At 44.6% G+C, this 12080-nt stretch overlaps 1 protein-coding gene across 1 annotated transcript; it reads left to right on the forward strand.

Moving 5' to 3' along the window:
* The first annotated feature begins 7832 nt into the window (after positions 1 to 7832).
* LOC123039379 (uncharacterized) lies at positions 7833 to 9709 on the forward strand. Its single transcript, XM_044462574.1, has 4 exons — positions 7833 to 8238; positions 8338 to 8477; positions 8689 to 9495; positions 9593 to 9709. The coding sequence occupies exons 1-4, from the start codon at positions 7833 to 7835 to the stop codon at positions 9707 to 9709; spliced, it is 1470 nt and encodes a 489-aa protein (XP_044318509.1).
* The last annotated feature ends 2371 nt before the right edge of the window (positions 9710 to 12080 follow it).

Raw genomic sequence — 12080 nt, forward strand, 5'->3', positions numbered from 1 at the left:
GAACATCTTCAGCATCCATGGTGTACTGTTCTATATACTTTTTACTTGCAAGTCTGCATCTCTATGTTTCATTGCTATTATAATTATGTACTTGTTAGAAAATTATAAGGGATTTTCTCACCGTGTCGTGTCATCAGGTGAGATATATAGTCTCTACATTTCCATCATGCACAGACTTTGTATGCATGATGCTTCCGTGGATTAGGAAATCATGGCTGGAGCGTAGAGGTTAGGGATGTGCAAATATTGATTAAAAGTATATTTATTTGTATTTACAACAACACACTGGATCACATCCGGTAAATATTTTTGTAGAATATCAGTCAAGTTTAGAACTTTTGACCACAACAGCTGAAAAACCGAAGTAAACCCATCATATATATTCAGTTCAGTAAAGTATATAATCAGGATGCTAATCTTTGATCTATATATTCAGCTGAAAAATTCCTGAATTAGTATGTCAATTCCATGTGCAGAGAAAAGGAGAAGAAGGGGATGGATGAGCAAGGACCAGAAGGACCAGAAGAAGAAGGGCAAGGGAGATGGGGCGATGTGCATGTCCATGGAGGTCTGCCCCCCCCCCCCTCTCCTCATCTCTTCTCTTTTGGTCTTTCCTTGTACTACAGCAGCCCTTAATCCCCTTTGATTCGATTTGTTCACTTGTGTTACTTGTTGTCTCCTAAGAAAAACAAGAAAACCTAAAGAAAATTGTATTGAAAGTGGTTGAATTTCCAGATTGTACACATTTTTGTTGTAGATTAGGTAGTCAGATTTAACAACTATTGGCCATACAGGTAGTTGAAAGTAGTACTTGAGCTGGACACAGGTTTCTTAGTTACACGGTTCCCATTAAGTACGGCCGAGGTCGTTCATGCTCTGTAGTCTATCGTCTGATGTGCTCATGAATTGTGTGTGCCGCAACTGGATAATTTGTGTGAGTTGGATGTATCGTTAGGAAACCAACCTGAATTGTTCTTATTGTTGTTGCATATGTGAAATGAAATTTCTTCTCTTGCTATGTGCTACCCTGCAATACATGATAAGCACACCTGTCACCATTGGTTCATGTTGTACTATTGAGACATACTGATTAATTTATGGTCTTCCACTCCATTATCCCCTTTTCATTGTTGGTTTGATGTACTCTGCTATGATGCTTCTTGGGTCTATTTAGTTAATTTTTGGTGCTCTTGCTTTATTTGCCTCTGCTATGATCTATGTTTTTTAGATATATTTGTTTAAACCCTTCTGATTGTCGCTCTTCTTTGTCTTTTGCAGGTGTTGTTATTGTGGGTTGGTGCTACTGCTGTTGCAGGGGCAGCAGTGTCTCCAAGCAAACAGGTTGTTGTGTACCTACGACATATTTCTGTGCTCCTGGATGTGCTACATCACCTCATCCTCTCATTGGCCGCCTCGGTGCCCGTGGCGTTCGTGCTCATCGGCGGGACGGTGCAAGGCGCAACTCCGATGCAGCGGCGTGGATGTGTGGTGTAGGAAGCGGTTCCTCGCCGGCTGGACGGCGTTCAGGCGCAACCCCGGCGCCCACTAAGTAATGCCTCGGCTACAACCTCCCTCGGTGAGCTCCATCTTCCTCCTGCTCTGCTTCAGCTACTGCATGGGACATGGCTAGGGCTATGATGATCAGTTATGGCTGATATAGGCATGCTCTCGAGCAATCGAGGCAATTGTTGTGGGTATTAATTTGGATCCCCCCTCATTTCTTTGAGCTATTTTGATCACGTTCTTATTTTAGTGGCTCTGTCCTTGGATGGTCATTTCTGATGAGTGATAACCAGGGCAGTTTCACCCTCATAAGAACATATTGATCTGGTGATCCATCCAGAAATAAGAGACGAGTGGATGCACAAGGCTCCTCAGCGATTTGAGCCTCCTGGTCGTCGGATCGGCTCCTTGATGCGTTTCCGGCCGTCCGATCCCCCTCCCGAATGCCCTCGATCGTTGGATAAAAACTGAGCGCTCGTTTCACTCCCGGCCTGCCACCGCACGTAATTCCAGTGCCCCGCCGGGGGCGTTCTCGCCATTTCGCTTTGTCTGTGGTGGTGGTGTTCGTGCTAGGGCGATGATGATTAACAATGGCTGGAATAAGTGTGCCTTTGAGCAATCAAGGCACCTGTGGGTATCAAGTTGGATCCTCCCTGTTGTCTCTAGAATCCTTTTTGATCCTTTGATACCTATTGATCTGTCCTTGGATGGTCATTCTTGTTGAGTGATAACCAGGGCAGCTCCATTGTGTAAACAGATTGATCTGGTGATAAGAGATGGCGGGGTAGGTTATATGATCGAGGAAAGGTGAATCTGAGCCCACTATGCAATGAACACTAAACCCTTTTATTTTTATTTAAAGGTGTTGCTTATTTATGCTCCAGTGTTTATAGCCGTTTAAAGTAAAGTTTTCTTCTCTCCCGTAAATTTATTGTTTGTTGTTGTTCTTTGATTTAATCTGGTTAAGAGTAAGTTGCACTTTGTTATACTAGAAAGACTCACTCCCAGCAAGTTATCGGTTGAATGACTTGTTTTAATTCGTTGTGATACTATTACTTCTATTTTTTTGCAAGTTACCAGTTGCAGCTATTTGTTCATGCTACAGAAATTAATACTACTGGATTTTTTGGGGATTTTTCTTGAGATAATGTTGGATTGTTCATGTAAAGAGTGACCGAGGTAGCGTGTCCCGTTTTGTATCCATAAACAATTTTTCGACTGATGTGATTAAGTTGCTTGGTTAATCCGAGCCATTGAGCGGACATTTCCTTTCGTTTTCTTTAGTTTGTTCTGAAGCTTTCCCCAATTCTGTACGTCACCACTCCATTTTTTTGGATCCTGCAGTTTGAACAAACTTCCAACTACAGAGTTTAAAATATGCTACCTACATAAAGAGGAGTTAAATAAGGATGAACTTACACAGCTTATCCTTATTTTAGCAATGAGAGTATTTTGTATATAGAGCTGATACTCTGAAACTTCTGTTTTTATTACTGTATTATATTATGAAGGTTCAAGTATTTGGGTTCTAGCTCCTACTTGGATATGGTAGATGCTTATTCATTTTCCTATTAGTCTAGCAGGATTACATCATTGATGTTACTTCCCAACCAATATTAAGCTGGCAGTTGTTTATTTTCTCTTTTGCCTAACACATCAAAATCTAGAGCAACACTTTTTGTTGATTGATATTTCTGACAGATACTGATTACTCCTCTTTATTTTATTGTATTGTTAGCCAATTAAAAAGGTTTTGTTGTAGGTGTCTATTTTTTCTGTATGGTATATATTATGCGAGTTATTTCTAATGCATCTTGATATTATCTTAGAATCATCTGACTAGAGTCTCGGTCCTTCGAGCATAGTTAACTAAAGCATCTTTTATATCTGATATCAAATTATCTAAACTTCTACTAAGATATTAATATATCTAACTAGATTTTCACTTCTTTAATGGAGTTTTTAGCACTCAGATTTATTTGAAATAGCTGCTCCTATGTTTTTGTCAGTGCTTGCTGTACTTTCTTTAAATGTTTCTGCTTGGTAGGATCAGTTCTAAGTAGTGGATGTAAGCATGCCTTTTCAAGCTTAAGCATTTGATTTTTGGCGATATGGTGTTCTCTCCTTACAGATGACCTTCTGCTTTCTTATTTTGACAAAATAGACAAGTTGGATGCAGTTGCCGCCACTCATGTTGCTAGAGGGGGAGTGCGCGCAGGGGGGAGTGGCGGGTCAAGGTGAGCTCATCGGCACCGCTGCTGACCGGCAGATCCAGGCGCACCCTCTCGATGCACGCAGGGGGGTGATCTATGACGACCTCCTGGGCACGACACCGCTGGAGACGGTGATAAACACGCACTCCGTCCACCATCGGTCACCGGCAGTAGCAGGACGAACCATCGCCGTAGCCGCCAGGTGTTTATATTCTCTAGCTGGTTAATGTTTTCTTTCTTGGCTGTAGTGTATTTGGCATTTGAGGTGATCACAAATAGGAGTTGGGGCAGAAAAATGTCGTTTTATTTCCTCTCATGTGACTAGCCAGTTTTGCCTTCATGCCCAGAGTCTTGCAAGTTGTACCCGTGTCGAGATTTGCTATGGTTTCTTATGTCTTTGTTTCATGTTTATTTCAGGTTTTGCTTTGTGGCCTCAAGTCCAGTGTATCCTTGGTTTTATATTGAATAAATGCCTGCAGTTTGCACTCATTTCTGTAACATAGAAGTTTATCCTGCTCCTCTTCATCTTATGCTTTGTAGTGGACTTGATACGTATGTTTAGTGTCTATGCCAATACCTGTGGTTCTGAAGTGTATTTGAGATGTATTTTCCTTCTGGAAAGGCCACGCTATTCCTTCCAAGTATATTCATAGTAAATGATAATGCATGTGTTTCCTGTATGTAATAGTGCGGCACACGCATTCTTATTTACAAATTGAATCATGCTACTCTTACATCAGAGAGTTGTAGGTTTAGTTTTTAGTTAAAGCAGTATCTACTAGGTATTGTATATGCAGCACCATATTTTGAATCATTCAATAGAAGTTAGGTTCAAGTTCAGATTGTTTAAGTAGCAGGTTGTAACATATGCACACCCCTAAGGTATAGTAGCCAGTGTTTGTTAGTATGGCAACATGTGTCATAGTTGTTAGGAGCCGCTGGTGAGCTCATCTTCTCTTTGTTTTTCCACTCCATTCTTTTAACACTTAATTTTGTTGTCCTTTCTTACAGATATTCATTGTTTCTTCTTTTTATATGTTCAAACTGTAATGGAGATGAAATGCACATGTATATCCTTGATAAAGATCTCTGTAATTTTTAAATGTGCTGACAAGGACAGTGCTATTGCATTTGAATCAACAAGTTGTTGAATAATATGGTCTCCTTGTGCTTACCTGCAAATCTGTCGTATCTTATATTTGTTGGATAAACAAAAAGGACCGGTGGTTGATTGTCTCAACCATCAGTTGAGAACATATAGATTTTCAGTTTACAAGTTAAGGGGTTTGGCTCCTGTGCCTTCTTTATTCCTTTGTGCGTGTGTTTAACCTTTTTTTGGTGCATGTGGTGGTCCTGCCCGACTGTTGTGACTATTGTTTCTGATTCAGGAAAGCAAGAGCTTGACTGTATTATGAAGACCATAAATAGACAAGTACAGATTGTTTGCAAGTAAGTCAGGATTATATGAGGTGATTTATCATTTTTTAGAGTTTTATTAGTATATCCATAAAGGGATCCATAGCATACTAATTGTGTTGAGGTTTATTTCACACTATAAGAGAAATTATTCATGTACCCGTGAAGCTGATATTATTATATTTTATAACTGGAACAACAAAGCTACATATTGGTCCTTGGAGCTCCAATCATTTCTTTCATTTGTGATGAGCTAACTTATGGTTACCTGTTGCTGTCAATTATCAGAACTGCTACTTCCGTTTCCTTATATTGAAAGTGACTGGAATGCATTCCTTAATCGCCCTCATTGTGTACACAAGGAGTTGCTATTACATGTATTAAATAGATTGATATATATTTGTTCTCTAAAAATATGTTCCTATTTTCGTTAAGAACACACCACTTCATCATTTCTGTTGTATAGCTTTCCTAGGTTTATTAGCCCATTGTAATGATTTTTTAGAGGTTTCACAGTATCCTTAGGAAAATGAAGCCCGAGGATGCTACATATCCTTTGCTTTCAAGTATCCGTCACTACAAGCTGCATTAGCTTCTCCTTGGAACATGGAAACAGGAAGTGGGAGTTCTCATTGATGATCATCTAAAAGCACAGTACACGTTCTTTGATTAATAACGAAGAAAAAGGCCCTACCACTATCTATGTTTGGATGGCATCGCTTCCAACTGCCCAACCAAAATGTTGGGACCGGCACCCTCGCGCCAAGGCGCGCTCCCCATCTAGTATTTGAGAGTCGGGCGATCCAATCTATGGTTTGGTTGAAACACAGCCCCAGCCCCCGGGTCGCTCCCGCTCGGGCGACTCGGGCGACGCCCAAACTGTAGCCGTCAACGATGCAACACGAGGTGGGGAGGGCACAAGTGGGAGGGCAAAAATTTTACTCTGTAGTCTGGTTGAAACACAGCACACGCAGCCCCCGGGTCGCTCCCGCTCGGGCGACTCGGGCGGCGCCCAAACCCTAGCCGTCGGGGTCACGATCTCCCCTCCGCCGCCGCAGGAGGACGCCGCCGAGCTAAGCCCGGAGGCCGGTGGTGGTGGCGGGGGACTCCCTCTCTCCCGCTTCTTAGGGGTGGGGTGATGCCCCTAAACGTGTGGTAGCGTGGCTGATCCAATCTATGCATCGCGGCAGTGATGGTTGCAGCAGGCGGCGGCGTGGTGGCCGGCCCTGCCTTGGGCGGCGACAGCTGCAGGTGTGGCGCGTCACTGTACCGCGAAGGGTGGTGGCTGCGATCGGCGGCGTCGCGCCATCGAGCGTCGGATCGGCGGCGGTGGCATGGAGGGCTTGATGGACTGTTCGGCGGCGCCTCTGGTCAGATCTGATCTGGCCAGTGCAGCCAACGGTGGTGGCCATCTCCTCCGTCGGAGGTGGTCGGCCTGAGGCTGGATGGCCAGATCTCGAGATCCGTCATCTAGTCCCGGCTGCGAGTAGGGAAGACAGAGTTACCGGTCAAAACCGAGCCGATGGCAGGTGATGGCGGCGTTCTACGCCGTTACCTGAAGGCATTGTCGTGTAACTTATGTCGACCCACTCGTGTTGCTTCGGGGGAAACCCTAGAATCTAGTCTTCCAGATCGGACGATGGCGGTACTGCGGTGTCGTTTATCTCTTGGGATCATCGTTGGTGGAGCAGCGCTGAAGGACGGAGGCAGGAGATGGAGCGGTTTCGTCTTGCACGGAGCTTCGATGGAGATGTCAAGTCATGCCTAGCCGGCAGGTGCTACGCTGTGTCATGCCTAGTCGGCAGGTGCTACGCATGACAGATCCTCCAGAAACTCCTTGTCTGGATGGACGAGCACATGGCGGTGGCGCCGTTGGGCGCCGTGGTAGCGTCAACGGATGGACGGACTGGCAAGGATGATGCGGATCTCTCTCCTGAAGATGGGTCAGCGGTCCGATGATGATGACGGCTTCTAAAACGTGTGCATGTGGTATACGCTTTAGGTATGCTGCACCGGCTATTCGTTCCGATACGTTATGTGGATGAATCGGGGACGACACCAGTTTTAGATATGGGGAGTGAGAGCACTCCATATTATTGAGTTTTGTAGATGTGAGTGACGGCTTTGAGTGCCTTGATGTATATACTTGTTAGACCTATGTTGAATAATAAATAAAGATGGCTGTATGCATCGATTGATGCAGTGCCGGGTTTTTAACCTCCTTTTTCAAAAAAAAATTAAGAGTCGGGTGGCTCCAGAGTAAAAAAAATTACTCCTCTAACTGCGATAGGGGAACGATTAGGTGCCATTTAGAGATTAACTCAAAAAAAAAGGTGCCATTTAGAGAAGGAAACCCGAATGTTTATTCCTCTAAAGCATTTTAGGGGATCGCAACGATGCTCAGATAACGAGTTAAGTGACAATGCATTGTGAGTACCTTGAGAAAAGAAAAATCAAATGACCGTCAAGTAACTGATCCACTCCAGTCCTAGTAGTGGACAAATCTTAAACACCCTAACTTAATGTGGAAAATGAAGGAGTGGGAAAACTGCAGGACCAATTCAGTTCTGCACACGAAGCCGAAGCGATCCATCTGCCGCTTCAGGTTTCCGCAACCTCCAGCCGCTTGGGCCGCACAACATATCCCCAAGACGACATTCTGCAACACATGCACTTGACCGGATCACCCTCCAGTCCACCATGGCGACGAGAGCAGAACCGAAGGTCGAGGTGAAGGTTTTCGTGGACGAGGAGAATAGCAGGGTGGTCTTCGCGGAGTCCGGCAGGGAGTTCGTCGACGTGCTCTTGGGCTTCCTCACGCTGCCTCTCGGCACCGTCGTTCGCCTCCTCGGCAAGCAGTCTCAGGCCGGATGCCTGGACGAGATCTACAAGAGCGTGGACGGGCTCCCCACTCGCCTCTTCAAAACCGAGGCCTGCAAGACGATGCTTCTCAGTCCCATCAACGCTGCGGCGAAGCGGTGCTGTCAACTCAAGGTCAGAGTTGACGACACCAAGCACGGGGAGGTCTATGTTTGCGCTGACACGAGCTGCTGCGCGCATGTTGAAGGCGCCTTCAGCTCCGTCCGCGGCGCTGTCTGCAAATGCGGCAAGGCCATGTTCCAGCTCGCCGGGGAGAGGCCGGAGAATGATTGTAGCACTAGCGCTGCTCGTGGTGGTGATTTTGACGTCGCTGTTTTTGTCAAAGAGGACGTGAAGTTCATCGTCACCGATGATTTTCATGTGGCACCGGCCTCAACGTCTCTCATGTTATCCATTTTGGAAAAGTTTGAAGTTCAGGATCTCTCCTGTCTTGAGCAGAGGACTCTGCAACTTAGTTCAGACAAGGTTTGTCTATCTCAACTCTGTTTTTGAGCAGTACTCTTTTTGACGCAACATTTTTTCAGCAATACTCTGAAACTTCTAATTTACTGCACTTTTCATGAAATTACTAGTATTTGACTTAGATGTAACTATTACTCTGAAACTTTAAATTTGCTGTACTTTGCCTAAAATTATTACTGTAGTATTTGACTTAGATATGATATATTTGCTACAGATGATTAGCCTGCTCAAGAGATCATTAACGTCGAAGAACCCTTTAACTGGTCACTATTTTGATCTTGCCATCGCCTCTGACGATTCAGTCACAGATATTCTCCCCGGTAATTTGCATCCTCAACAAGAAAACGATGCTGAGTACACGCTAAACAATGTTAAGATTAAGGTTCTTCAGACTAAGGACAATTCATCGGTGTTGTATGCTGAAGCTGGTGCCGATTTTGCGGATCTTCTCTTGGGATTGCTAAGCATACCACTGGGATCCATAGTGAAAATGTATGGGAAGTGCACATCAAACGGGTGTGTTCACAATCTTTACAGTAGCATCAATGGATGTGCTGATGGATTCTTGAGGCCAGGATGCCAGATCTCACTACTGTCCCCGAACTTGCCACCCTTCTTTGGTTGTGGAACTGCTAAGATGCTACAAGTTGAAGAACTATCTCCATATAAGCAAGAGATCGATGGCTGCATCAAGTGCTTCAAGATCGGCGGTTTCAGGGATCTTGCACGTTGCTGGGAGCAGCATTATGTTTACAACGGTTTAGAAAATGTATATACATATAAGAATTGCCGTGCTGATGTAAAGAAATCAAGCCTTTTTGAGTGGGACCCAAAACTACCAAAGGGAGAAGAAAGTGGCACTGGAGAAGCATATGTCAAGCAGGGGCCTCAGAGTTTCATGGTTACTGACAATCTACATGTTCTTCCTCTGTCCTTAGCAAGCAGTCTACGGGTTATTAGTGAAGCCAAGGTTCAGAGAAAGGACCTTGTGGAGAAAGAGCTCGCTCTCACAAAACCCCAGGTTGGTATTTCTACCAACATATGCATTTCGCCCGACGATCATAAAATTTGCCAGCCTCTGATCCGCTAACTTTGCTGATTTTGCAACGGTTATGGAGATACTGAAAGCTGCCTTGGTGACTCGCAAAGCTCTCAGCACTGCGCTTCTGCCTCCCAAGGAGCCTGCTCCCAAGAATATGAAGAAGCTGCATCACCAGAGCTTCGGTCTATATTAGAAGCCACTACGTTGCTCTACCATTGCAGAATAAGAAAAAGAAATATTTTCCTACTAAGTACTAATTTTATATCCCAATACCCTTGTTGAATTTGAATTTGGAGTCATATTAATGCTATTATGATCTGCTATTTCAAGACGCTCCAATACTGTGATGGGCACTTTTCTTTTTTCAAAAAGCAGGCCCACAAACATTATATTCATGACCATAGTTAATTGGTACATCAGGCTAGATATATACATACAACACAACCAAATCAACAAAGTTAATGAGCACAACCAAATCCACGTAGACCACCTAGAAGGGCTGAGAGACATTCATCAAGTAACCAAACACGCCTTCCATTTAGCACTTCTCCATGCACGGGATATCCCGTGGATGTGCATGCTTCAACCCCCCCCCCCCCCCCCCCCCCTCTTATGTCCCATACTTTCTCATTTCATCTTTTTTGTTCAAATATTGGTGTTCCTTTTGACGAGGGCTTTGAAATAAGACCAATTTTGAATATTTGTGTTCCTTTTGATGAGGGCTTTGAAATAAGATCAATTTTGAATATTGGTGTTCCTTTTGACAAGGGCTTTGAAATAAGACCAATTTTGAATATGTTATGACATGTTTTTAAATTTTCTTAACCGTTGAAACTTAATAGAAATGAACGATAAACTCAGTAAGTTTCAGAACTGAAACTTAAAACCATATGGGACTCCAACATTTTGACAAGTTTTAAAATCAGTAAGCTTCTAAAAAACAAATGAAACTTGGTAAAACTTGGAGAAACTCTGTAAAATTTAGTATTGCGACTATCAAGAATATTTGAAACTTGGTAAAAAAAGGTGTCTAAACATATTCAAAATTAGCCGTATTTGAAAGTACTCGTTGCAATGAACACGAATATGCAAGTGAACCTTGATTTGGACTTTCGTTCAAAAGATATAATAGATATAAATTTTAAGATAAAATGAAAAAAGCATGGGAGGTTAGATGAATGACACATGCCATCTCTGCCAAAAGTTGCATGAAGGGGCAACCTAAAATAATTAGTGGCCTAATCCATGCTCGGGACCTCCCATGCACGGGAAAACATCCACACTCCTATCCTTCATGATTTTGCTCTTGTTTTTTTTCTACTTCATGTGGTCGGATCGGGTGGTAGTGCCACCCATCTTACTTTTGCCCTGATTTGCTTTCTTCTTCAAGAGGCCCCAAAGGATCCAGGGTTAGCAAAATCCAAGCCGACGGGGAAAAAGTGTAAATCTTAGAGATGAAGCGGCCCCGAGAACAGGTGGCAACACACAAGCCGTGGCAGCATCATCAACCATAGAAGCCACATGCCTGATGGAATCTGGTAATTAGTTACTAAAAGCGACATAAGCAGCACACTCCTCGTAAGTGGGCGCTGGCTAGGGAGTGTGTGGGTACCATAAACATAGCTGAGGTCACAAGCGAGTCCACCTCCAGATCCTCCACTAATAGATGCGAAGCAGGGGTCCCACAGAGCACCTGAATCCTGGGCATAATCTGCAGCACCGGAGCCAAGACCATGGAGCTGGCTTCACAATTAGAGAGTGACTACATAGAGGGCAGGGTAGGCAGCGATGACGAATTAGCCCTAGCACGGGGGATTAAAAAAATCATATGGCTCCATTCCAATGTCCTCTGTGGAGCCAACACTGGCATCACGAAGAGGAGATGGCACATAGGAGCGCTCTGCAACACGACCCACACAAGAGATAGCATGCTCAGGGCAGCCCCCGTTCGCCCTGGAAAGCTCCCAATCCACGCTAGTCAAACATGCAAGGTGCTTGATTGTGCCGCCACGGACTGTAGCACCACAAATCACATGATGATGTCGATGCAACAAAAGCAGAAACTATCGTCGCCCAAGGTCCACTATAAGAAGCCTTGGAGGGAACTGTGGATTCCATCCACTGTTCACATGAAGCTCGATTTTGACGATGCTCATTGCAAAGGGAAGACATAGGAGACGAGACAAAGCATGCCAATGAGCAGAGCAGATGCTAGGCGTGGCAACACCCAAGCGTGTGGCGACCATTCTCTAAACAGTGGGAGCACCTAAAGGATCTCGGCAATCGGTCGCATGATGCCCAAGAAAGAGGCATCTGCACCACTTACCAAAATCATAGGGCGGGGATGGTACGGGGACCAAAGTGGGGGTTGGCGGCGTTGGACTTTATGCTCCGTGAGGCGACAATACCGCCTACCATCCCTCGTTTGCCTATGCTTCGTGCTTCACACACAATCGGGCACCTTGAGGCAAGTCATTGACAACTGGTGGTGTCAACGGGGCCCACTCCTCTACGTCGACGGCCTCCTCATCGTCAACAAAGAGGGAGGCGGATGAATCAGGTCA

Source organism: Triticum aestivum, chromosome 2B, assembly GCF_018294505.1.
Source record: "Triticum aestivum cultivar Chinese Spring chromosome 2B, IWGSC CS RefSeq v2.1, whole genome shotgun sequence".
Classification (NCBI taxonomy): domain Eukaryota; kingdom Viridiplantae; phylum Streptophyta; class Magnoliopsida; order Poales; family Poaceae; genus Triticum; species Triticum aestivum.